Source organism: Ovis aries, chromosome 9 (assembly GCF_016772045.2).
Source record: "Ovis aries strain OAR_USU_Benz2616 breed Rambouillet chromosome 9, ARS-UI_Ramb_v3.0, whole genome shotgun sequence".
In the NCBI taxonomy this organism is placed as follows: Eukaryota; Metazoa; Chordata; class Mammalia; order Artiodactyla; family Bovidae; genus Ovis; species Ovis aries.
In genome coordinates, this window is record NC_056062.1 from 60,497,550 (window position 1) to 60,525,351 (window position 27,802).

The 27,802-nt window shown below is 37.7% G+C and overlaps 1 protein-coding gene across 2 annotated transcripts; it reads left to right on the plus strand.

Moving 5' to 3' along the window:
- Positions 1 to 210: 210 nt before the first annotated feature.
- Positions 211 to 27,509, plus strand: RAD21 (RAD21 cohesin complex component). Of its 2 annotated transcripts, none has more exons than XM_004011770.5 (14): positions 211 to 373; positions 7,586 to 7,760; positions 12,969 to 13,098; positions 14,273 to 14,372; positions 15,803 to 15,909; positions 16,204 to 16,410; positions 16,867 to 16,992; positions 17,320 to 17,442; positions 19,053 to 19,276; positions 20,441 to 20,600; positions 21,014 to 21,159; positions 24,058 to 24,207; positions 25,125 to 25,208; positions 25,820 to 27,509. In XM_004011770.5, exons 2-14 carry the CDS (start codon positions 7,617 to 7,619, stop codon positions 26,009 to 26,011), a joined length of 1,893 nt encoding a protein of 630 aa, XP_004011819.1. In that variant the 5' UTR covers positions 211 to 373; positions 7,586 to 7,616; the 3' UTR covers positions 26,012 to 27,509. The 2 variants fall into 2 exon arrangements, with proteins under 2 accessions (XP_004011819.1, XP_042110307.1); XM_042254373.2 differs by having other exon boundaries at positions 354 to 634.
- Positions 27,510 to 27,802: the final 293 nt, after the last annotated feature.

Sequence of the window (27,802 nt, forward strand, 5' to 3'; positions counted from 1 at the left end):
AAACCCCTTCGCGCTTGCTCAGTTCGGGGCTGCTCAACCAGAGGGCGGGTTCCTAGGAAAAGGAAATGGTCGCTGCGCTTGCGTCGCTCCTTCTGGGTCCTAGGCTGGCTGCGCAGGCGCACAGGTACCATTTTTGACCGTAAACATCCTGCCGATTTGAACCGAGGATTTGGGCGGCAGGAAGAGCCGCGGCGTAACGGCAGCCATCTTGTTTGTTTGAGTGAATCGGAAAAGGAGGCGGCGGCTGCGGCGGCAGCGGGAGCTGCTGCGAAGCTACACCGCACTAGGGCTCCCCTCCCTTTCCCCGCCCCCTCCCCGACCCTTTTCCCCTCCCCAGGCCACCCAGCCCGCCCAACTCCCGGCGGAGAGCAAGGTAAGACAGACGGCCGGCCCCTTCTTTTGCTCCAGCTTCCTCCCCCCCCACCCCCGATCCCCGCCGTCTTGCCGTCGGGGAGCCGGACTCCGGAGCGGGGCGGGAGGGCGAGGAAGACCGCGGCACGGCCCGCGCCCCGGGACGGAGCCGTGCTGCCTCTTCTGAGCTCCGGGACGGCAGCGCCGCCCGCCCCGGGTCCCTGGGCCGGGACCCGCGCCGCCTGGGCCCGCATCGTCTCTTGTTAGCTAACAAATGGTCCAGGTCTGTTTCTAGGCCAGAGGAGCCGTTACTCGGCGGGTCCCTCGGGGAGCGGGGGAAAGCCTGGGCCGCGGAGGGCGAGGAGGAGGTTTAAACGAGCCCGCTCTCGGACCGGGCCGCCTACTCCTCGGGTGAAAATGGCTGTCTGGGAGGACGCGGGATTCGGGGCGGGAGGCGGCGACAGCCCGCGATGCCAGCTCCGAGGGGCCGCAACCGTCTTTCGCGCGCGGGTGCGGGGATCGAAGACACGCGGGCCCGGAGGATGCGGCGGGCCCCCAGCCGGGGACTGCTGCTGCTCCCCCTTTCCCCGTTTTTTTTTTTTTTTTTTTAAGGAAAATGGTTACGATGGGGATAGCAAATGTTAGACCAATAGAAAACGCGACCAAGGGAAGTTGCCTCTGATTCTTAGGAAATTAGCATAATTGGTTTTCCTCCCAGACTTTTCTTGGAGATTGAGGATATTGAATGTTGTGTTTGGGAGGGAAGTGTGTGTTTCTGACAAATAGGTGGTGTCTTTTTTCCTCGCTGAGAAGGCTTTGAGAAGGATCTGTAATAGTTCAGGGGTGACACGGTCGAGCTGTGCTGCCAGACTTCGCGACCTTCTTCAAAGAGGGAAATGCTGGAGGGTTTGGCCGCCTTTAGATTTGATAGATAGGCTACCAGCGTTCGAAAACGCGCTTGTGTTTCTAAGGGTTTCTGGTAAAGGCTAGTGTTTATCGGCTTCTCTTTGCAAGCCAAAGTTTAACATCTGCTCTCCTTACGCTGTTTATAGAGTAATCATTGAATTGCAGAAAATAAATTTCTATTTTCTTCCAATGAATGTCAATGCCAGTGAGCTGTGTGATTGTGCAGAATGTTGAAGACAGATTGGGGGAGCTTTTTGAAGTTGTAGGGTCATTAAATTGCTTATTGTTGGAGGCTGCTAACCAGTTACTTTTAAAAAGACGTTGATGGGGACCGGTGCCATATCCAGTGATTAAATTATTAAACAGTTTGCAGATGAGATGACAGTAGTGAATAACTCAGTGGACTTTGTGCTTTTTTATATACAAGTCAATTATGCTGGTAGCGCATAATCTTTACCATTTTTGTGTTGAGGCAACACATTACTGCACTCTAGAATTAACTTCTTGAGGATGAGATTCTCCTGGTGAGTTCCCATTTATTGGAACACAAAGATTCTGAGTTTTCTCTCATATAATTTGGTACAGAAAGGAAAGTTCTTGATACTGAAAATGAAGATTTTATGTTTTATGTTTAAATGCTGTGATATCCGAGTTGTTAGGCATGTTCTTGATAACTTCTGTATACTTTGGAGGAGATTTTTTATCAGTAACTGCGTGTATAAAGGCATTGTGTTGGGTATGATGTTTTATTTAATTCTCAAAATCCTGTTTAGGAAACATCCCCATTTTAGAGCTGAGAAGGCTGAGACTAACATGTTAAATCGCTTTCAACAGTTACAGAACAGCTAAGGAGGGAGCTGAACTTGAACCTAGGACTATCTGGTTGTAAAACGCTCCTTCAAAGAACTTTAGTATCAAAAGGGATGCAGCTCTAATGTGTAGCACTGCAAATACCTTTTGTTCTGGAGACCCTCCCCCCAAACACCCCCCAGAAGACAGTTCCATTCTTACCTGAGTTAGATGTTGATGTTTTCCAAGGTTAGTAATCACTGAATTTCCACCTTCCAGTTTTTTATGGTTAGGAAAAATGAACACCACATAATAACCAGCCTAATTCACTAGTTACTGGGAAAGCACTCCCAATAGAATTGTTTTTACTTTGAATAGGTGACATTTGTCTATGCTTTAAGTTAAAAAAAAGCCCGGCGGTGCAGAAGGGTAGGCCTTACTTTCTCACTGGACCTACTTTTCAAAGGTGACCAGTTTCATCAGTTCTGTGTTCACTCTGCAGGTATTTTATGCTCCTGCAAGTGCGTGTTAACATACATGTATAGAGAGAATTCTCTTTTTCAATACTTTATCATTGTTTTGAGAGTGCATAGAATTCTATTGCCTGATTGTATTGATTTGCTTAAAATCATTTCTTAGGGGCTGCTGCTGCTAAGTCGTTTCAGTCCTGTCCGACTCTGTGTGATCCCATAGACGGCAGCCCACTAGGCTCCGCTGTCCTGGGATTCTACAGGCAAGAACACTGGAGTGGGTTGCCATTTCCTTCTCCAGTGCATGAAAGTGAAAAGTGAAAGGGAAGTCGCTCAGTTGTGTCCGACTCTTAGACCCCCTGGACTGCAGCCTATCTGGCTATGCTGTCCATGGAATTTTCCAGGCAAGAGTACTGGAGTGGGGTGCCATTGCTTTCTCCGTCTTAGGGGCTAGGTAGGTTTTTTTCTAACACCTTGTTGTAGTCAAGCTGGCAAGGCAACAAAACATTTAGTTAGGCTTGTGAGCTCTGAAGTTCAAGTTGCATTTGCATTGAATACTGGTGACCTTTGCCAAGTTCCTTATTCCTCTCCTTTTCTTTCTTGGTCTATAAAATGGGCCGGTATTTATCTTCTAAGGCTGTCATGAAGAGGATGGACACATAAAATCCTTAGCGCTTAGTAAGTTTAATTTTTGATCTGTCATTATTATACGTCCTCAAGTATACCTTTGGCTTATTAATGGAAGCCCAGTTTCTGGCTAGAGAGTATAAGGTTTTGCCAAATTGCCCTTCAAAGAGGGCATACCAATTTATACAACCACTATCTTGCCCTGCTTTCTAACAGATGAGTGAAATATTAGAATGATTTAACATCATTGTAGAAACATGAGCTGTAATTTGACTTTGGTTTTTCCGACATATCTTAAAGAAATTGCCATTTTTTGCGTTCCTGAATATGTTCCTAAATACTAGTCTGCCATTTCATATCAGATTTTTTAAATTACTTTTTAAAAGTTGCTGCTTTAGAAAAAAATTGAGAAATTATGAAATTGGTAAGCTATGTTTCTGGTAAGCAGAAATGTAGGCTTTCTGCTAAGATCTGTTGTAAGGGAGTTCCAAAATTTAGAATCTTGAGAACTTTTAATCAACCTGTTTTTGTGGGGGTGGGGGCCAGGCTAAAGGTTTGGTATCAGTAAGGGAAAGAAATGCTGCAAAGGGCGAGGATGATCAAATTTTACTGTTATCTAGATAAAAGCCAATAGTTGATCACTACTGTCCATCAGGCTTCCTTTAGTTATTAAGGTGATTTCCTGTTGCTAATTGTTTCCCAGATTAATTTTAGCACCACTCTGCTTTAGTTACTCCCCATCCAATGCCAAGAAAGCATCTGTTTAGGAATCTCTGTCTGGGCATAGCTGGGATATTTTAAGCATGGAACTCTTAACCAGCAGCTGAAGTGCTGGCCGTGAGCTACTGACACCTGTTGAGACATGCTAGTTTCAATTTCTAAAATTTCCAAAATTTTTTACATGTATCAATTATGAGATCACTTGGTGTATTTCATTTCCATTTTCATTAAATACATATTTAGTATTTGACTGCAGCAGAGTCTTGTAGGAGCTAAATAGTAAGAGTTCTTTTAGCTTATTTGGAACATGACTGTCTTCTGTAGTAAAACTTGGGGCTTATTGTGCGTCACGGACTTGATTTCTAAGTCAGTGTTTTTAGTAACATTTCAAAGCCATATTGGATTTCTGCAAAATCCTGTGGATTATATTTATAATGCTATAGAGGCAGCCTGATTTTTATACTAACAGACTTTAAGGCTTGAAGTAGAAGTGCTACAACATAGGAGGCTCTTCTTGATTGTGGGAAGCATATTTTGATTTACTAGGGTATAAGGTACACTTGTGCTGTTTTTTTTGTTTTTTGATGGGGGCGGTGCGGGGAGGTTTAGTCCTTTTACTTTAGAGTGACCTGAATTCTTCTTTAGTTCTTTTCTTAACTCCACATGTGCAAGAAAAACTTCACAACTTTAGACAGTTGATGAAGCCTATTTTTTCTTTTGAAAAATTTTTCCTAGTGTGAATTAATGATCCCCTGAAAGCATCTGGTTCAGAGAATGAAAATTCCATCAAATTATTGGCATCAAGATGAGGCAAACCTGACCTTATTACTCTTGTACCACCACCCTCCCAAACATTTTTGACAGGTGTGAAATCTCTTGCCCGGAATATGTTTAGTATATATGTATTTTCTGTACCGTACTGGAAAGAATGAGCACAGGTTTTAATTGAAAATACAGTAACCAAAGTTCTTATTTAAAGTTAGGGTCCCTTTATGAAAGCATGAAAATTCAAATTGACTTAGTCTGGATCTTTTTTTCTTAAGCTAATTCAAAAGGAAATTTTGCATTCCCAGTAGCCATTTATGAGATACTCGGCTTCTCTGTATCTCACCAGCATGAGCTGTTGCCGTTATTTTTTATTTTAGCTCTTACGAGAGGTGTGCAGTGATATCTCATTGAGTCTTAATTTGCATTTTCTTAACTAGCAGTGCTGAGCATCTTGTTCTTAATTTGCCTTCAGTACATTGTCTTCCTTGAAATATTCACCCTTTTCTAGTTGGATTTTTTTTTTTAACTCTTTAGTTTTGAGAGTTCTTTCTTTATATTCTGGATCCAGGTCCTTTTCAAATATGTGGCTTGCACATATGTTTTCTCATTTTCTGTCTTGTCTTTGCATCCTCAGTGGGTTCCTTCATAATAGGTTCTTCCCCTTTATGGGACATGTTTTTGGTGTGATGTCTAAAAGTTCTTACAAAGCTTCAGGTGTTAAAGGTGTTTTCTTGTGTTTTTTTTTCCCCCCTTAAAATTTTATAGTTCTATATTTAAGTCTGTAATTTACTTTTTATATAATGTGTGAGATTTGGGTTGAGGGTTTTGTGTTTCGGTTGTTTGTTTTGCCTGTGGGGTGATCCCTAATCACTGAAGGGTCATTTGTCAAAAAGTCTAGTGGACTGCCTCCCTCCTTTGATTCTGCATCTTTGTGAAAAATCAGTTGGACTTAATTGTGTGGATATATTCCCGTGTTCTCTGCTCTGTTCCATTGATTTGTGTCTTTCTGGCCACACAGTAGTTGACTAGTATACCTCTAAAATCAGTCTTAAAATTGGGTAGAATGAGTCTTCACAGTTTTTGTTTTTCAAATTAGTTATTCTAGGTCTTTTGCCTCTCCTTATGAATTTTAGAAAAATCTTGTCGGTAGCTTACTTTAAAAAGCCTCCTTAGAATTTTGATAGGAGCAGTGTTAAAGTTTCTTTAAAAATTAAAGGAATATTTACTGTGCTGTCCAGTCACAGCTCAGACTATTTGTCTTAGAAAGTGAAAACTTATATTCACCAAAAGTCTATACACAAGTATTTATAGCAGCTTTATTTGAAATAGTCAAAAAACTTAGAAACAACCAGATGTCCTTCAATAGGTAAAATGGCTAAGCAAATTGTGGTACCATACCCATCCCAGGGAATGCTGCTAGTGTTGAAAGGAAACAAACTATTAATACATGCACCAAACACCTTGATAGATTTTTTAACCTGATGCTGAATCCAAAAGGCTATTCCAAAGTCAGATACTGTATGATTCCATTTTTGTAACATTCAAAAAATGATAAAGTTTAAAGAAAATTTGGTGTTTGGCCAGAACTTAGGAATGGTAGGGAGCAAAGGATAGGTGTGCAGTAAGTTTTAAAATTTTACTTACTTTTCATGCTTTCTGTAGAGGTATGACTTACCTTTTTCCAGTTATGGACATTTTAGAAAAAAAATAGAAATTCATTTGGTGAAAGATTTTTAAAATTCTGTGGAAAAGAAAAACTACATGGTATAAGGGAAATGACCGTTTGACACAGTTAGTGTGTGCTCTAAGCTAGAGTATTTCAGGCTGTTTTTTTGCTTTAGTATTTATATATTAGATTACTAAAAGGAAAATAACATACTTGTATTTCTTCTACTAAGAATATTTCAGTCATGATGAATTGTATACTGTATCATTGTTTTAGATTTAGTGTTTAAGTTATAAGAGGGCAGGTGCTTTCCAGACTCCTGAGTTGAGAAAACTTAGATAATGCTTCTTTTTAAGGCTCAGCTTTTCTAAACTACTCACTTGTAAAATGGGGCCAACCCACTTACTTATCAACTTGGTGAAATGTAAAATGCTTGACTTGAGGTAGCAATTATTGTATAATGCTTTTGGCTGAAAATCTCATTTTTAAATGGGGTTCTAAAATGGAAGTTTCCTCATTGATTAATATCTGTGCTTGAGTGGTTTTTTTCCTGGACATTTTTTTCTTATCATGAGGAATAAATTTTCTAACTTATGGCCAAAAGCAAACTTCTTACTTTCACAGTTAGTAATCTGGATTGGAATAGAATTAACACTGGATGGAACTTCAAAAAGAGTAGATTTTCTGATGACAATTTTTACTTAAAGTGAAAAAACATACTAGCACTTTTATTATAAGATGACAGTGTGGCATGAAAGTGATCTGACCTTTGTCCCCTTTTCACCGTAGTATGGGAGGAGTCGTCTTTTTCTTAATGCTATCAAAATTAAACAATAGGGTTTTTTCTTTTAATTTATACTCTACTTCACTTGAGCCTTTCATACATAGTTCTCAGATTTAAAAGGAAACTTTTCAGATTTTTTTGAAAGTCGCTCAGTCGTGTCCAGCACTTTGAGACTCCATTTTACAGTCCATGGAATTCTCCAGGCCAGAATACTGGAGTGGGTATCCTTTCCCTTCTCCAGGGGATCTTCCCAACCCAGGGATTGAACCCAGGTCTCCCTCATTGCAGTCGGATTCTTTACCAGCTGAGCCACAAGGGAAGCCCAAGAACACTGGTGGGTGGCCTATCCCTTCTCCGGGGGATCTTCCTGACCCAGGAATCAAACTGGGGTCTCCTGCATGGCAGGTGGATTCCTTCCTGACTGAGCTGTCAGGGAAGCCCGATTTCTTGTACATCTTGATAATTCAGTTCTCATGTGGCATTTATATTTTTCTTCCCCCTCAGGTTTCCTCCTGTTTCATAGTCAACCAGAATAATGTTCTACGCACATTTTGTCCTCAGTAAAAGAGGGCCGCTGGCCAAAATTTGGCTTGCGGCCCACTGGGATAAGAAGCTAACCAAAGCCCATGTGTTTGAGTGTAATTTAGAGAGCAGTGTGGAGAGTATCATCTCACCAAAGGTATGTTTGATGTTGATATTTTTATTCACTTTGTTGATTGTTCACTGATGTGTGAAATAGAATTCTGTAAAAATGATTTATTAGGCAGGCATCTGTGTATATTGGGGGTAAAGAAAATCCATAGATTACCCAGAGTTTCAGTTTGACACTCTCTTCTCTAAAAATTCTGTGGTGAGTACAAAGATAATTTTCATTTGCCTCTTTTAATGACAGATAAGGATGGTCTAGCAGTACCCAAATATTTTATATTTGACTTTCTAGATGTTTTTGTACTAAATATGTGTATAGGTGTTCTTGATTGAGGAATTTATAGAATTTATATAAAGTTTTCAAAATAAGGACCCATCATTTGGAAAATGTTATAGGGGCCAGGTCTAACTACTTTATCCATATGGTGAACACTTGCTCCACCTCAGCTTCACAAGCCTGCTTGCTCTTTCTTGAAGATACCAACCTTTTCCCATCAGAGAACTCTTGTACTTGGCCATGCCCTTTCCCTAAATACTTAATCACTGTGTGCCCCTGGAATGGAAGGCTTGGGAATGTCCTAACCTTATCTGCCTTGTTTGCTGCTCTGTTTCTAGAGATTTTCTTGATATCCTCTGAAACTTCTGAAGCAGTGGTTTCCACCCTTGGATTTCACAAATAGTATGACTTAATACATGTTTTTTGTGTTGCCAAAGAAGGACCATTAAAACACACAGACACAAAGCTACTAACATTATTAGCATTTCATTGAGGAACAAACAGGTTGATTTAAAAAATGTATAAAGGGCTAATCTCAAAATAAAGGTATAGTCCTTGAATGTAATTTTTTATACATATATTACGTCTGTGTTTTAAAGGTCCTTTCCTGTATGTTGTATTTTTACATATGCATATACACATAAATCTACCAGTTTTCCTGTTTTTAAAGATTCCAGATCTCTGGATCAGCATTGGGAGCTACTGTTACAATTGACAGTTAAATGAGAGTAGTTCTTCATTGCTGAAAGAGCAAGAGGATCCAGGAATAAACCTGGGATGTAGCAGACACTTGTTCAGAAAAGTTATGTGGAAAAATGTTTACAGGGGAGAAGTGAAAGTTTGATTTGGAATTAGAGTACATTATAAAGTTTCTATGGAACTTCAGCCAGCTTTAGAGTTATTAATATAGAATTTATGGTGTTAAAGATGTTTTATAATTTCTAAGACAATACTAATTAGAAAACTTTCTGCAAATGGGAAAGTAAGTGACCTTTAGTTCTACCACCTAGAAAAACCTTTAGTATTTTGGTATGCCTTCTAGACTTTCATGGGTGCACGTGTTACACATGTAATTTTCTCCCTTTTAATGAATGTATACAAAAACTGCATTGTATGTTTTGTAACAAGACTGCGTTCGGGAAAAGCTCTATTCATAACTCTGCCGTCGTTGTAGCAGTTGTATTGTACAGTGTCATAGTGTCTTATGCACAGAACTTAAAATACAGAGAAAAACCCAGAAACACACTTGACTGTAATTGAAGTGAGGTCATTTGTGTTTTCATAAATTCACTGCGGAAACACTAAAGTGTATGATTTGGGGGGGGGGGGGCGCTGTTGCAGACACTTCCGGGAATGTTTTGATAAATGGCATGTGTACTGCACTGACTTTATAATATTCAAAAAAGCTTTGAATTCCAAAACGCAGTTGGCCCCTAGGACTCCAGAGGAAGGGACTGGACTTCGATTCATAGCTGTGGCTGTGCAGGATTCGTTTCACCAGCTGCAGTCTTTGAAAGGAGGGAGCTGATCCATAGTTTTCCCCAAATTTTCTGAATTGCTCTGGTTTTGTAATGCAGCCATTAAAAATTACAATAATACTATAGACAGAGCTTCTCCTGGATAAAGGCTCATTACAAAACAATATGCAGTTTTATGTACACATACACACACAAAAAGGAAAATTGTGTGTATGCACATATAAAAGCCTAGAAGGCATGTTAAAACATTTACTAAAGATTGCTCTAAGTGGTATGATTACAAGTTTTTATTTTGCTCTTTAAAAAACTACCATTTGGTAACCGTTACTTGTAAAATCTTTTGTTCTGTGTCTTTCTTTAATGTTGATGTTTTAGGAATATGATTGTTGGAGCGGGTGATATACTTATTTTTAAGATATCTGATGCATTAGGGAAGTTGTACCAGTGTGCACTGCTGGTCAAATTGAGAAATGTTTTCTTTTTATAGGTATGCTTACTGAATTAAGTAAACGGAGAAAGGAGAAATGGCACTCTTTTCTGGAAATGGATATGTGTGGCTAATCTTTAACAAAATCCATAAGCAAATACTGAAGCTGATTTGGCTTTTAAAAAAACATTTTTTCATAATACGTGCAGAGTACTTTGTACGCCATTAGGGACACTTATAACTTTAAAATCATTTCTAAGTCTGTTCTTAGATTTTGGTTTATTGTGATCGAATGTATCACAATAGATACCTCCACAGGGTGAAATGACCTAAAAATTTCTAATGTTTGCTCTGGTTGTGCAGTCCTTGTGGGGAAATGTTGATTTAGTCGTTTAGAACAAGTGTCAGACAGATGGTACACTCAGAACTCCGTGCCTTCCCCCGCTCTGGTTGGAACGGTCCCTCTTAGCCCCTGTAGAGCTGTCCTTGGATGTATATAGCCTGTGTTCTTGATCATACCTACATGCTTAATAATGAGCAAGCTCAGCAGCAAAAATTCCACTCCTCATTTTACCTCCTTCTAGACTAAATTAGGAACCAAACTAATCTAGAAAGAAAGAAAGCCTTTGCCCAAACACTACATTTTTTTAAACTATTATCTTCATTTGTAAGTAATTTACTTTGAGGTGATATTGATCTATAACATTACATAATAGATTTTGTATTTCTACTTTTGTATCCCGTGCACCGAGCTCACCACCTAAAGTTTTGTTTCCATCCACTCCCATAGAGCTGATCCCTCTGCCCCTTTGCCTCTCCCCCATCCCCTTCTCCTAAGGTAACCGCTCCTCTGTTTTTTGTATACCTCCTTCTAAAAGTTGCTAATTCTGGACAAGATAATGGCATACCATTGTTGAGTTTGTTGCCTCCTTTTTTCTCACGTGAAGGGTTAGGCATAGTCATTATTAATTTCAAATTTCCTAAGGCAAGCCATAAAGGGAGAGTCTGGTTTTTCAATTAAGAGCAGTGTTTTAATTGGGTAAGAGAGTCAGCATCGGATGTGTCTTAGATTTAGTCAGAAATTTATTACAGTTTTAAATAAGAATTTATAACTCTAAACTTCATAAGAATCCCTTATGATTATACAGTGGAAGTGAGAAATAGATTTAAGGGACTGGATCTGATAGCGTGCCTGATGAACTATGGGTGGAGGTTCATGACATTGTATAGGAGACAGGGATCAAGACCATCCCCATGGAAAAGAAATGCAAAAAAGCAAAATGGCTGTCTTTTAACAGTAGATGTTCAGTTTATTAGTGGAGTCCATCCATTCAGTTCAGTTCAGTCGCTCAGTCGTATCCAACTCTTTGCAACCCCATGAATTGCAGCACACCAGGCCTCCCTGTCCATCACCAACTCCCAGAGTTCACTCAAACTCATGTCCATCGAGTCGGTGATGCCATCCAGCCATCTCATCCTTTGTCGTCCCCTTCTCCTCCTGCCCTCAATCCCTCCCAGCATCAGTCTTTTCCAGTGAGTCGACTCTTTGCATGAGGTGGCCAAAGTATTGCAGTTGCAGCTTTAGCATCATTCCTTCCAAAGAACACCCAGGACTGATCTCCTTTAGAATGGACTGGTTGGATTTCCTTGGAGTCCAAGGGACTCTCAAGAGTCTTCTCCAACACCACAGTTCAAAAGCATCAATTCTTCAGCACCCAGCTTTCTTCACAGTCCAACTCTCACATCCATACGTGACCACTGGAAAAACAAGAGCCTTGACTAGACGGACCTTTGTTGGCAAAGTAATGTCTCTGCTTTTGAGTATGCTATCTAGGTTGGTCATAACTTCCTTTCCAAGGAGTAAGCATCTTTTAATTTCATGGCTACAGTCACCACCTGCAGTGATTTTGGAGCCCCCAAAATAAAGTCTGACACTGTTTCCATTGTTTCCCCATCTATTTCCTATGAAGTGATGGGACCTCAGTCTAGACCCGCCCCATAAACACTGGTCAAGATCCACCTTGATAAAATACAGGCTGAGGAGTGTGATTTCTTGTTAAAAAAAAAAAAAAGAGTACCGTTATCCTTTATCGGTTAGTATGCTTTCCAGTCAGGTAATAAAAACTAAAGTGGCTTAGACAGGAAATTAGCGGTCTTGTTTAACTAGAAGTTTTAGAAGTAGGAAGATCTAGGATTGGTTCAGCAGTTCAAACATGTCATCCAAGACCTCACCTAGATTCACCTTTCTTAGTTTGTTGGCTTCTTGTCCTTGTCCTCATGCTTATGCCCTGTGGTTATAGGGCTACTGCAGGCAGCTATAAGCTCCACCTACTCAAAGTGCAGGAGGGGAGAAGGAAGAGAGTGTTCAGTTTTTTTGTGGAGATTTTTGTTTTGTTTTTTTAATTGGGAAAATCTCAGAATTCTCTGACCTACTTAATATTCCTTGTTAGTTGAACTAGGTTATATGCCCACTCAGAAACAAGCATCAGCAGAGATGAACAAGACCATCATCTTTCGAGTCTGGGGATGTTCACTTCCCACATAAAATCAGAGTTCAGTTAATTGACAGGGAGCAGCGACTCTGGATTGGCATCCAAAAGTGTCACATACTTAGTGTGCTAATGAGAGCACTTCATGGGTTGCCTTAATACTTGCTTAATATGCACATTCACATCCACGTTCGTTCATGGATTTCTGTCAGTCTGTTCTTTGGGTATACTCAGGAAATTTACAGGTGAGAAAAAATATACCTGATTACGCTGCTGCTGCTGAGTCGCTTCAGGCGTGTCCAACTCTGTACGGACCCCATAGACGGCAGCCCACCAGGCTCCCCCGTCCCTGGGATTCTCCAGGCAAGAACACTGGAGTGGGTTGCCATTTCCTTCTCCAATGCAGGAAAGTGAAAGTGAAGTCGCTCAGTCATGATTATGAGGTAACTTCAAATAAATGGTTAAAAGTATGAAGAGATATAAACTGCCTATAAATTGCACAACATACAGGCTTTGAAATTTTCTCTAAAACCAGAACATTACTATATAAATTAATGTTAATCCGCAGGTGAAGATGGCACTCCGAACGTCAGGACATCTCTTACTGGGAGTAGTTCGAATCTATCACAGAAAAGCCAAATACCTCCTGGCAGATTGTAATGAGGCATTCATTAAGATAAAGATGGCTTTTCGGCCAGGTATTGTTGACTTTTTTGTTTTAACTTTGAAGTTTACTGTGTTCAGGGTGAAAAACTGCTAAGCATGTATTTCTAGATGGGCATAGTTTAATTGCAGTACAAGGAGCCCTTCAAAAATGGGCAAAGCTTGGAGAGGCAGTGTTTCAAGGGAGATAGCCCATATCAGTTTTGTTCTGTGGATGGAATTATGGCAGACCTTTTTTGTTATTCCTTTGGAGCTACCCTTTTTAACTCCTTTTTCAGCAGTCATCAGAGGTTGAAGTATTGAAAACTCATTGTTACATGTTTTTAAAAATACAGCTCAGAAAAAAAATCTTAAAATTTTGATGTAGTCTTAAAATCAAATTCACTTTTAACTGAAGTTGTTAAAACTTTATTAGATGTTCTCTATATTTCTTTGTTGTTTTGTTTCAGGTAATAGTTGATTTCTAAAACTGAACCCTTGGAACCAAACTTCCATCTGCATAGATAATTACAATTGTATAATTTTTTTTAAGAATTGATGAAATTTTATTCTGATTAAAATAATCTCAGCATGTAGGAGAGCTGCTTTATACTGTTAATTTCTACTGATGTTGTATTCTTCTATTTCAAATGATTGTAACATGAATAGTGAAATCTTTGAGATTCTAAGATTTGATTAAAAGTAAAATGCTTGGGCAGAGGACATGATACTTGATTGTTTCCTACTTTGTAGGCTACTAAGCGTATTTTGCTGAAATAACATTTTGTTTCTTTTAATCTTAAATCAATGTATGTTTATTATAGGCCACTTTAAAATATAGGGGAAAATGTAAAGAAAATAAAAAATAATTCAATCCCACTTTTCTAAAATAACTAATTCCTCTTAACGTTGGGGATACTCTTGCAGTCATTCCTTTTCCTCATAAGTTTCATGATTATATAGAAAGCTATTACTAATACTTAGTTGTTGCTATGTCCTTTTATTAAAGATTTCTCAGTTTAATTCATAATTAGTGCTTTGACCTTTTTCTTGTGATTCAAGTAGTGTGAATTATGATTCTAGAAAAACTTAAAGTACTTGTGCTTCAGTGGTACTGAAGCAGCCCTCATGGTATCTAACCTTAGGAAATTAAACGGATATTTTACCTTCCTTGACCCCTTGATAATCTTTGGTATAGCCAGGGCTTGAAGCTTACTGTTACTTTTCCAGGTGTTGTTGACCTGCCTGAGGAAAATCGAGAAGCTGCGTACAATGCCATTACTTTACCTGAAGAATTTCATGATTTTGATCAGCCACTGCCTGACTTAGAGTATGTCTCTCTCTCTCTTCTTTTTTTTTAATTATTGACTTGGTGTACCAAAAAACATTACTGGCTTACAAATACATAGTTTTCGTGGGATGTTTTGACATTGAGTTAACATGTAGCCAAAATGCATATGCTGTATTTATGATAGTACATAAATATGAAACATATAACTAGGAAGTGTTTCTTCTGTAAGAAAACCATGTAAACGATGTCAGCTTTACCACTGCTAAGGAGAATTTGATTTGCTTAGGCCATTATGTAAATTGAACAGCTGTCTAGCTGTTCGCTTTACATGAGAATATCAATAAACTCGAACTGTAGCTTCATGATTTTTTTCCAGAGGTATTTACTAACATCTAGCATTTTATCATCTTGACCAAGCTATACTCAGCCACAAGTTTTTTTTCTTTTCTTTTTTTAATAAACATGTGAGATAACTTTATACAAAGAGCGAGTGAAGGTTGTTGTCACAACACACATTTGAGAACAGAAAGTTGTACAGAGATGGCCATTGTAACCGCGCGCTTTGCTGGGTTGTCTGCCTCTTCTCAAGTCTTCAGAAGCCAGGTCTCATGACTGTGACGGGGCATGCAACTGTGACCAAGTGATTGAGTAGCACAGTTAACCAGGAAACCCTCTACCTCAAGCCCCATTCACTGTTGAACTTTTTTTTTTTTTGCTTTTTAAAAAAACAATCTGTGGCTTAAATGTAAATTTATTACTTTGAATTTATTGTGTTAATTAGTGCTTGGCACTATTTGACTGCTTTACTTTTTCTCTTTATACTTTGGTGGGTTGGTTTGTTTGTTTAATTTTTATGGTGGAATTTTTCCTTTTTAACACAGCTAAAAAGTAAGAGTGATTTAGTATTATGAACTCCAGGTACTGATCATCCAGTTTCTTTCATTATCAGTACATTGCCAGTTGTATATAATGTGTACAGTTGACACTTAACACCAGTTTCACCTGCAAGGGTCTGCTTATGTGCAGGTGTTTTTTTTCCCCACTAAATGCATGCTGCAGTATCACCCAGTCTGAGGTTGGTTCATATTAAACAGAGTTCCAGAAAAGGCAGTTAATGTCAGTGTTCACATAGCCTATAAATTGCAGTGCCCTGATGGAAACCCATGGTTCTCTAACCCAGGCATCTCTAAGTTCTTCCTCTCTGTATACCAGGTTGCTTTATGTAGTGATTTCAGCATACTGTATTTTGCTCACTGGTCATTAACATTTTTAAAATTTAAATACAAATGAAATTCGCTTCTAAATCATTTAGATTCTTGGATTGTATTTATTTAATGTCAAATATTTAGGCTCCATAGCTGTGTGTTTGCTTTTCTCCCCCCTTATAGAATAGAATTTGAGATATGTTTTCCCTTATAAAACAATACAGTGAGAATTGAGACTAAAGTGTTTTTGGAATTCTTTTATAGTGACATCGATGTGGCCCAGCAGTTCAGCCTGAACCAGAGTAGAGTGGAAGAGATAACCATGAGAGAAGAAGTTGGAAACATCAGTATTCTACAAGAAAATGATTTTGGTAATAGAGAAGGAAATCACTAGCCACTAGCTGTAATGTTTAAGTTATGTCACTAGACATATTTAAGATAACCTAAATTTGGATCTTATTTGAATTTTCTGATCACGCCCCAGAATTGGTTTGTGCAACGTAGATGCTGAAGATTTAAAGTTTAAACCAGATGTTTCAATATTCAAAGATACATAAGACTTTATTAGGCAAATATGGCATGATAATTAAATCATAAGGCATTTTCTTTTGTGTCAGCAGTATTTCTAACTTTTTTCAATTAATGACTGACTAAAATTTGTTTAGGTGACTTTGGAATGGATGATCGTGAGATAATGAGAGAAGGCAGCGCTTTCGAGGATGATGACATGTTAGCAAGCACTGGTGCTTCTAATCTCCTATTAGAGCCTGAGCAGAGCACCAGCAATCTTAATGAGAAAATTAACCATTTAGAATATGAAGACCAATATAAGGATGACAATTTTGGAGAAGGAAATGATGGTGGTATATTAGGTGAGTCACTACAAGGTGATAAATTCTTTATTTAGTTGCAGTGTTTTAGAGTGGCTGCTAATTCTCAATCTTGAGCATCTCTCTAGGTATATATATGTGAATTGTGACCAGTTGGTTCAGTTGAAGTTTTCTGTAAGCCTATAACCTTAAAATGTTAGCAATACCTAATTTTGTTTATAAGTGCTTATCTTGAAATTTTAAGTTTCACTAATTCTTCAGGCTTCTCTATCTGTGTCTGTAAGTATAAGTTTTAAAATTAAGAAGGAGACTTTTTTCCCATGTGTGGAAGTATTTAATACTTCCGTATACTACCATGAAGAGAACAGATGCATACTGAATACAGATTTAAATTTTTAAAATTTCTGTTTTGACATAATTTTATTTTCCCAGTGATTGGCTATTGATCTTTCAGCATTTCTTTTCTAAACTGCAACTAAGTTACATTCCCTATTTCAGATGACAAGCTGATTAGTAATAATGATGGCGGCATCTTTGACGACCCCCCTGCCCTGTCTGAGGCGGGGGTGATGCTGCCAGAGCAGCCTGCACATGATGATATGGACGAGGATGACAACGTGTCAAGTAAGCATTTCATGCTCAGTGATTGCATGGGATTGTATGGCATCCAAAACATATTTCATGTAGAAGACCAAAAACTAACCATTTCAGCTTTAAATGAGCTCTGAAACTTAAAAGGTGCTTATGCTTGAGTCTCTTAATGTGTTTAACCCTGTGCTCCTCGCTGTGTTTTGGCCAGGAGGTCAACTGGAAAGACCTTACAATTAGAAAAATGTTTTCTCTTTGGTACCAGTGGGTTTCTTTCAGTTACTCACAGGGGTTTTTTCCCTGCCATTTGTTGGATGTATAGTAAATTCCAAGCCTTTTGTGACCAACTTTCTGCTTTTATAGTGGGTGGGCCTGATAGTCCTGATTCAGTGGATCCTGTCGAACCAATGCCAACTATGACTGATCAGACAACGCTTGTTCCAAATGAGGAAGAAGCCTTTGCTTTGGAACCTATTGATATCACTGGTGAGCAAACACACTTTCTAGTAATCTCCTCATTTTAAATAACTTTTCTCCTTTGTCCAGCATCTATCATAGAATCTTTAATCAATGACAATTTTAGTATCTTACAGAATGTTTTTACAAGTTGCTGTGAAATAACTTTTCAAAGGATGAAACAGGCTTCCTGCAAATATGTATCTCAGTCTTTGGGGGTCACAAAAAAATGCAAACAGGTCACATGTATAATAGTTTAAAAACACTGCAAGGCATTTTTCAGTAAAATAACAAGATTGACTAAATCAGGTATAGTGCTTAAATAAGAAGCATAGCAAAGTATAATTGGAGGTGCGTCTTCTGAGTAGAAGAGGCAATATGTAATTTGGATGTGAAACTTAAAAATTTCTAAATGATTTTTGGGTATAATGGGATGGAATAAGTTATTTACAGTGTGACTCAAGATATTATTATTACTTCTAAGTTAAAACAAGATTAACTTTTCAAGATTTTCTACTTAGAATCTGATCACCAAAATTGGTACATGGCTTCTGGTTTAAAAACAGTACTTTCTGTGTAATGAACTCGATTTAGGAACTGAAAATATAAAAATGAACAAGTCTTTCCTCCCGGAACTTCAGTAGTAGGGTAACTTGGGTAATTAAGTAAATTATGTACTGTATTATTGATAGATATCACAGAGATCTTTAAAAGGACAAATACTGCATTGTTTAAGACAGCTGAGTTTAGCCAGCTGTTACAAGAACTTGAACTTTAAATTTCAAGGAAGGGAACTCAGTAGCTGGAGGACGGGCTGGACAGAGGCTGTCACTGTGTTAACAGCTTCTTGAATTTTGAACGACGTGCATATTTTATCTTTAAAACCAATAGAGTTATAGAACGTATGACAGAATGAAATCTTGAGGAATTTGAGCCTTTCTGTATCTTAAGCAACATGAGATAATGTTACCTGCTTTGTAAGAATTTAGTAAGGATTAGAAATGAAAACACAAAAAGTGTACAGGATGGAGTTTCAGGTTCATTTAACTGGGTTTGGGCTTGTTTCACTTCATCAAGGTGCTTATGCAGCTGCCATATAGGAATTGTAACTTTTCTAATAAAAGTCATAGTAATTGCAACCATTTATGGAGTCCTCAATCTATGCCAGACACTATACTAATTATTTTACAATCCGTTGTAAATGGTTGGCCATATTTCAGATGAGGAAATAAAGAGGTTAGCAAAGTAAAGTTAATTTTTTTTAATGGTCACTCACCTAATTTGCAAAACCTAGCGCTTGGGTCTAACTCTGAATGAGGTGTGATATGTTTCGTGTTTACAGTATAAAACTACATGGGCAAAAATGAATTGGTTCTTAGATTTTTTTTTTTTTTTTTTTTTTTTGCCGATTTTGTGCTAAAAGTCTATACATATTCATTCAGCAAATTTTTATTGAATATTTATCATATTGTCAGCTTCTATATGGTGCTTGGGAAACATCAGTTAAAATAGATTGTGTACTCATGAAAGTTTAACATTTCTTCTAGGCATGTAGAAAGGCAGAAATACAATGAGACCAAAGTTGTACAGTTCTTGCTGGCCTCTCAGAAAGATGACCTTATTTTCTTTTATCATGCCAGTCAAAGAAACAAAAGCCAAGAGGAAGAGGAAGCTCATCGTTGACAGTGTCAAAGAGTTGGATAGCAAGACAATTAGAGCCCAGCTTAGTGATTATTCTGATATTGTTACTACTTTGGATCTGGCACCACCCACCAAGAAATTGATGATGTGGAAAGAGACAGGAGGAGTGGAAAAACTCTTCTCTTTACCTGCTCAGCCTTTATGGAATAACAGACTACTGAAGGTAATAGCGTTTGCAGGATTTTAAATTTCATACAGATTTTGATCATTTTTTTAAAATAAACTTTAAAACCTTTTCTTTACATCATTTTTGATCAGGTATTGTTCAGCCAGCCATATGGCATCTTCTGTTTTCTCCCTTAAACCACAGTATACTGAACATAAACCTGATCTGAAAGATTATGATAAGTGGCACCTACATTTCTAAAAGATGTGAATGAATTTTCACTATTCTAAAAAGCCACTGGTGTTTTTAGTAATAGTTCTCCTCAACTTCCTGTGATAAATTATTAGTTCTGTTGCCTTAGTGTGTACTGTGGTTCAAGTCTGTATTCTGTAGATGGTGCTTTCTGGCTAAAACATGGCTTGATTCTACTTTACCCACAATACAGATTTCTGGCTTTATGAGAATTTCTTTTCATTTACAACCCCTTTTCTAGAGTTGAAATACTCTTAGAAACAATTTTTTTTTTTTTTTAAACGAAAGTCTCTAAAGCAGCAAACTTTGTTAAAACTGCTGTTTTTTTGGATGCACAATCATTTGGAAGAAGGTTCTTAAGTTGTTTGTTTGTTTGTTTTGACTTAGTGGTTTCATTACTATTTTTCCTGAGGAGATAATTTAAAATATGGGGGGAAAAAACTACTCCATGAAGATGTAAAATAGTTATTTACAGTTAAATTTTTCTAAAGAACTTTAAAATATTAAAAAAATCTTTCAAATGTGGCATATATATGCACACCCACATATATTTCCACTCAGTGGAATATTCAGTCATTAAAAATACTAGAAATAATAGTTAATAAAATTACCATATCATTAAGTGAAAAGGATACCATGTAAAGCTATTGGGTATGATTTCAGTTAGATTGAGTTTTAAGTGTATAAATGTGAAAATAAACTGCGGGTCAGTAAATTTAAAACTAAATCTCCAAGTTAGACAATGGATAAAAAGATTTCCTCAAATTTTCTAACATTGCTGCAATGAAAATCTTACAGGACTTCAAATTATAGAATGGAGTGTGAATATGGTATAACATTAAGTAGAAATCGTGTTCAATTTTATGTATATATACACCAACTATTAAAACATTGTAATGTTAGTGGTAGGTTTTCATTTCTTGTGATTGGTAGTAAAGATTATATAATTGATCTTTTAATTTTTTATAGCTCTTTACACGCTGTCTTACACCACTAGTACCAGAAGATCTTCGAAAAAGGAGGAAAGGAGGAGAGGCTGATAATTTGGATGAATTCCTCAAAGAATTTGAAAATCCAGAGGTTCCCAGAGAGGACCAACAGCAGCAGCATCAGCAGCGTGATGTTATCGGTCTGTTTTATTAGAATAGTTGCCTCATAAAGTTTAAGTGAACATTTGGCTTAAATTTTACCTATATATTGCCAAAGTAAAAGAAGTCAGGAACGAAGAAGTGTACTCAGATTTTGAACAGGAAAATACATGCTTTATATTCTCTGACTGCATAGAGGTTTAGGACTTGGCTGAGTGCTAGTCTGCTGAAGGATTGTCCTGCCTTGGACTGGAAGTGGCATCTGTCCTTTTAAAGCTCCCTCCTACTTTTAAATGTATTGTTATACATTGAGTAACTTTTGTGGAGGTAAAATTTTATTCTGTCTTCCTTACTAGGGAAAGTACCTATGTTGTAGCATATTAATATTAAATGGTTCTAAAATACTGTTAAGGACTGTGTGACCTAAGTCTTCTCTTCATATGACCAATTGTAGATGAGCCTATTTTGGAAGAGCCCAGCCGCCTCCAGGAGTCAATGGAGACCAGCAGAACAAACTTGGATGAGTCAGCCATGCCCCCACCACCACCTCAGGGAGTTAAACGAAAAGCGGGACAAATTGACCCAGAACCCGTGATCCCTGTAAGCACATCTCTCCATCAAAAATGTTTGGGATGTTCAGACAGTATTTTAAGGATCCCTATTAGTAGCAAGTGTTATTTAAGGAGACCTTGTGAAGTATCTTGGTTTGGGCAGAAAATAGCAAGGAATGAACCCAGAGAGAGAGAACGGCAGCCAGGGATCTAAACACAGTGTGCCCTGAGTGGGAGTGGTTTTTAGTTTAGAAGTTTTTGGTTTTTTCTGACTCTTCATGGATAGTCTTGCTTCAGAGTGGCCTGAACATCCTTGGCTAATATGGAATCCTTGACACTAGGTTCTAATTTTATTTTATTTCTCAAACATTAGCCCATGGTGAATCAGACAATTCTAGATAGAGTAAGAAAAGCAACATAAGGAACCTGTTAAATACATTTGGAGTAAAATAGAACAAGCTTCCTGCTGATAAATAACTGTTAGCAAGATGGAACATTTTCCCTCCATTTTTATTGAGAAAAAATTGACATATAAATTGTATTAGTTTGGGGTGTACAGTATAATGACTTGATACATGTATATATTGTGAAATGATTAATATGGTAAGTTTAGTTACTATCAATCACTTTACAGAATTAGATTTTTTTTCTTGTCACACAAGATCTACTCTGAGCAGTTTTCAAGTATGTAGTTATAGTTGGTTGAACCTCCTTATCCATGGATGTATACTGAGGGCTGTCTGGAATAAGTGTTTTATGTAAGATACTTGGGCACTCCATGAATTTTTCTATTTAGAAGGGATCCTGAAACCAATCCCTTGCAGATACGGAGGGACAGTTGTATTGTTAATTGTAATCATCATATTGTGTATTAGATCCCCCAAACTTACTTATAACTGCAGGCGTATACTCTGACCAACATCTACTACATCTCATTCCCTCCACCTTCTAGCCTTCATGACCACCATTTTACTCTCTGCTGCTATGAATGTCAGCTTTTTAAGATTGCATATATAAGTGATACAGCTGTCATAGAGGACTCACCTTTCATTTCACTTGGCATAGTGCTCTCCAGGTCCATCCATGTTGTCACAAAAGGCATAATTTCTTGTGGTGAATAATAGATCTGTGTGTGTGTCGTATTCTCGTCATCCATTTATGTGTTGATGGACCCTTAGGTGGTTTTCATGGCTTAGCTATGAGCATGGAAGCATCTTTTCCAGATAGTAATTTCATTTCCTTTGGATAAATAAGTGGAGGTGCAGTTGCTAGTTTTAACTTTTCATTTTTTGAGGAACTTCCACAGTTTCCCTAATGGCTGAGCCAGTTTACACTTGCACCAGCAGTGCGTGAGGGTTCCCTTTTCTCCTCATCCTTGCCAGCACTTGCTGCGCTCTCGTCTTTTTTGGTGTTCTAACAGGTTAGTCATTCAGACAGGTGTCAGGTGGCCTTTATTTACATTGACTAATTAGAGGTGTGTTGAGCACCTTTTCTTGTACCTGTTGGTCATCAGGTATATTGTCTTGGAAAAATTTGTGTTCAGATCCTTTGCCCATTTTCAGTTTGTTTTGCTCTTGAGCTAAGTTGAGTTGTTTATATATCTTGAATATTAGTTTCTTATCAGATAAATGATTTGCAGATATTTCCCCATTCTGTAGGTTGCCTTTTCATTTTATTGATGGTGTCCTTTGTAGTGTGTTTTAGTTTGATGAAGTCCAACTTGTTTATTTTTGCTTTTATTGCCTTTGCTTTTGGTGTCAAATCCAAAAGGGTCTGTCAAGACCAATAAGTTTCTTACCAGTGTTTTCTTCTAGGAGTTTTATGGTTTCAAATCTTAGATTCAAGTCTTTAATCCATTTCATTCTTAAACATGTGGCTGTCTAGTTTACCCAGCACCATTTATTGAAGAGATTGTCCTCTCCTTGTCTACTCTTGGCTCCTTTGTGCTAAATTAATTGACCATATAGTGTAGCTTTATTTCTAGGCCTCTGTTCTGTTCCAGATTCTGGTTTATTGTTTAGCAAACATTCCTGCCTATCTATAGTACAGAGTAGTTTCAGGCTATCTTGTCCGAAAAGTAAAGTAGCATCTTGGTACTTCATTTAAACTGGCTACCATTAAGTTCACTTCGGTGTCCTATTGTAAGTGAAAAGAAAGGTGGTCTGGTTTGAAGCTTCCCAAGCTTAAGTCTATAGAATACATTAATTTGGACAAAGGGAGACTTTGGGGTACCTTAGGCTCTTGGTTCAGCCTCCATCAAGACACTGGCAAAGAATATTCCTTGCAGATTTTAAGAACCTAGTTCTCTAAGCCCCCCCTGGTGTTAAGGAGTTGTAAAAGGCTGGGCGCATTTTTCTTTCTGAGTTCAGGAAGGGGAGCAGGTAACAGGTGGGTTGCTGTAGTACCACTCTCTGGATAATTGTTCCCTTGTCAGTATTTTAATGTTCTCATTTGTTTGTATTAAGTCAGAGAAGAAAATACAAGAAATGGATCCAGAAAAACAGTCTCCTCATTTGTATTATTTGCTTCAGGAAGAGCCCAAAGGCCTATTTAGCACTCAAGCTGAGTTGCAATAACCTTAAAGCAGTCTCACACAGTTATGGTTGCCTGTGCCAGGCTAATTAATGTTAGAGCCTTTTTGCATTGCCCTGGAGTCAGTGGATTCTGTTTATTCCTAAAATGTTAATACAGAAAGTTTTGAGGGTTTTTTGTTAAGTGTTTGCAAATAGTAAGTAAAAACAAAGCACCTTTGCTCTAGGATAATAAGAGAATGGATTTTCTTTTGTAAACTAATGTTGAGACTTGTAATCAGTTTTTGATTATGAGGAAGTGTGGAGGTGTGACCCCAATATTTCTTTTCATTTTGAAAACTGCAGCAACTACATACTTAAAAGAAGCTACCTTTAAAATGTGCATCCTTAAATTGCCCTGTTTTTATTGCTTTAAGCCTCAGCAGGCAGAGCAGATGGAAATACCTCCTGTAGAGCTGCCCCCAGAAGAACCTCCAAATATCTGTCAGTTAATTCCAGAGTTAGAACTTTTACCAGAAAAAGAAAAAGAGAAGGAGAAGGAGAAAGAAGATGAGGAGGAGGAGGAGGTAAGGAAATGTAAAAAGATCTGATGAGTACATTCTCATCCAGATTTAGAGAAAATCTTCCACCAGCTTGTTATTTTTCGTATTGGAGCTGAGTTAATTAGAGTGATGAAAAATGTTTGAATAAAAGCAAAACTTAGCCGAATTCTTTTGTTTTCCCAACCCCCTACCCCCCGCCTTTGTTGGGTCTTTAAGATTGTTATAGAAGACTTAGATATTTTTCTATTTGATGTCCTATCAAATATTTTATTTAAACCTTTATATTTAAAGTTTATTCCAAGACTAATTCTCATTACCATCTGTTCATATTTGTAATTTATGCCAGCAAAGGTTTCATAACCATTTAGGGCTTGAGTATGAGCCTTACATTGTTTTAAAGTAAGAATTTAACCCCCGAGTTCTTCAGCCTGTGTTCTAGAGTATCTCAGACTGTGTTCAGTTAGTATTTAAAATTATGCTTTCTGATATTTTTGAGATTGTTAACTCCTGGTCCTTGGATATTATGTATAGTTCCAACATAGTTTGGGAGTATCTCAGCTCTTGCCCAGTGCCAACCTCCATCTTGTAGGTGGCAGGTGACTAGGAACCAGGCTATTACAGTTAAATATATATTATATATTATAGCCCATTTCTTTTGAAACACCTGATATAAGTTTCTTAGCAGCAGCCAATAACCCATTGCTTGCCAGCATTAGTCCATGGACCACACTGTGTAGATCCCGTGCTTCTAGATTAGTACAGAATCATATAATCAGCTAAATGCACAGAGGATATTCTTCTGTAATTTAAAAAAGACTGAACTAAACGCTAAGTGTTTTTTCCACTAACCAAAATACACAATTTAGAGCTTTCAGGAGGTAACAGAAATGCTTCATTTTGTAGCAGTTTTGTCAGTTTTGTGTGGGGTCATTTTCACTTAGGATGAAGATGCTTCAGGGGGTGATCAGGATCAAGAGGAAAGAAGGTGGAACAAAAGGACCCAGCAGATGCTTCATGGTCTTCAGGTATGCCGAAGAATTCGTCAAAAAGCTTTTGGCATTGTTTCCTTAAAAGGAAAAGTTACATGCTACATAACCAGCAAGTCTGCCTTTTGTGAAACTTCTTCCAAAACCACATACCTTACTTTAATACATAAGCTGTTAGGCTAAAATCAAGCCTGGAAAGCATCCAGGTGAACACTTTCCCATTGTTACTCTGCAAAGCAGAGCTCCTTGGTGTGGGTATACATCTCATTTTTGGTTGAGCAAATTTAATATGTTGAATCATTAAATTTGTCAAATCATTGTACAGGGTTAGAGTGTCACTTATCCTTGGGCCTTCATGTATCAGATACAGAGGAGATTGCTTGAGTGTCTGAAATACCAGGCAAGATGCTCAGGGTCTCCTAAAATAGATTCAAAGGATAGTTGAAAGTTTGCGAAACTAAGTGCTCTATTTTACTGTTTTATCCGTTCAATTAAATCTACAAAGAAATGAGTTTGTGTTAACATTGTCCCTTTGCTTTTTTTAACATGAGAAACATTCACATAATATACAAAAATAGTATGCTTCTGAAACTACTGATTTGGTCTGCTGATTACTTTCATTTAATCCTTCCTCTCTTGTTTTATTTCAGCGAGCTCTTGCTAAAACTGGAGCTGAATCTATCAGTTTGCTTGAGTTGTGCCGAAACACAAACAGAAAGCAAGCTGCAGCAAAGTTCTACAGCTTCTTGGTTCTTAAAAAGCAGCAAGCCATTGAGCTGACACAGGAAGAACCGTACAGTGATATCATTGCAACACCGGGACCAAGGTTCCACATTATTTGAGCAGCTAGAAGCATTAGAGCTAGTGTTCATTTCACTAGTGTGTACAAATTGCCCCCATGTGTAGGGCACACAAAACCCTTCCAGAAAATTTAGATTTTTGTCTGTACAAAGTCTCTGCCTTTTCATTTTTCCCAGTATTTTAAATTTACCCATTTCCTCTTTAAGCAGAACTGCTTGTATGGTGTTTGTATTCTGGTGGAGAAAGCAAGCACCCCAAGATCAGTCCGCAACAGATGTGTGCAATATTGGCGCATATAATTGAGTAGCGACGGAAGGTTAGAGTTTTTAATCTCAGTTCTCCATTACTGCATTATAAAGGAGAACGTTTCAGGAAAAAACATCTGACAGTTAAGAACAGTAGTGTGAATCTTTGACAGAAATGGTCTTTTCCCATCAGCAACACCCAGCAGTCTTAGAAGGAAGCACTGTCCTTCAGGGATGGTGCCCCAAATAGACTGTCTTCTTGGGATAAGTTTTAAAGTATAATTTCACAATTCACCATCGGGGGGTAGGGGTTGGTATGTGAAATTGTACTGTATAAAAAAATAGGACTTGGTTTAAAGTGCCCTATTTTGTAAATCATTCCATTTGAAACTTTTTAATGAATCTTACTATGCTGAAATCTGTTGTTTTAGTGAGACTCTAAAATGAGCAGAAATAGACTTTTTAGAGTAGAATGAATATAAAAAGCATCTATAATTTTCCAGGAGCTATAAATCAAGGTTTTAAAAAGATGTTTGGACATATTTGAGTATTCAGATCATGAAAATAGAAATTGCTATGCTAACTGAAAGGACAGACTGATGGGAAGTTGTACAACTGGTAGACTTAACCTTTAAGCAGACAGTGCTGTAAAAACTAATGGCTTCTTTGATATTTATTGTAAGTTTTAGTACTGATCTTTTTTTCCAAAGCTTGCACACTCCTTTGTTTGGAACTGTAATAGCTTTGCAACAGAAATCCAATAGTTTCCTATAAATTAAGTGAAGAAAAACATCCAAATAAAGGCTTTAAATATTAACAGACCAGGTAGCACCAGAAATTATGTGACTGTTAATGATTATCAAAACATGTCTTAACTTTTTAGGGCAAAATTACACACTAAAAGTTCTAGCTTAAGTGTTGGCACTTGTACGGGAAAAAAAAAATCATTCAGACTTCAGTGTATACCCAATAATTTTAAATTATGTGAGATGTTTTAAATTTGTGAGCTCGTAATTCCTGTTTTGATGATTCAGTTTCTCGAGAATGGTAATTGTATAAAGTTGCTATTGCCGCTTTATTTCAGTATCATGTGCCTGTAAACCATGGAGTTTTCTCCCTGTGTATAAAGACATTGTAGATAATTGAATGTTTGATTATAGAAAGGTCATTAGTTTCTTGTTACACATTTTGTTAGTCTGGTTTTTGTTGCTTATTGGGTTTAATATTGTTCTTGAAAATAGTTGATGCTGTTATGTATAACTTTTCTAATAAAAGTTGTGTTATAAGCTGTAAATTTTGGAGTATTCAGTTGGTGGCATCCCCCAAGAATATTGCTTCATCTTTTTTGCCTTAACTAGAAATAATTATCCACACTAATAGTGAATTTTTTAAGAGATATTTAGAGTACAAAATAATAAATCTTTACAAGGTGTATTAGAATGTATTAAGATTAAAATGAAACCAATAAATGGCTGATGCTGAGGAATCTTTTGGGGCATAGTTATAGTCTTGTAATTGCTAAGTACATAGAAATTATGACATGGGGGGGGGGGGTCCTTGGGGGTCGAAACAAACATAGCCAATTAA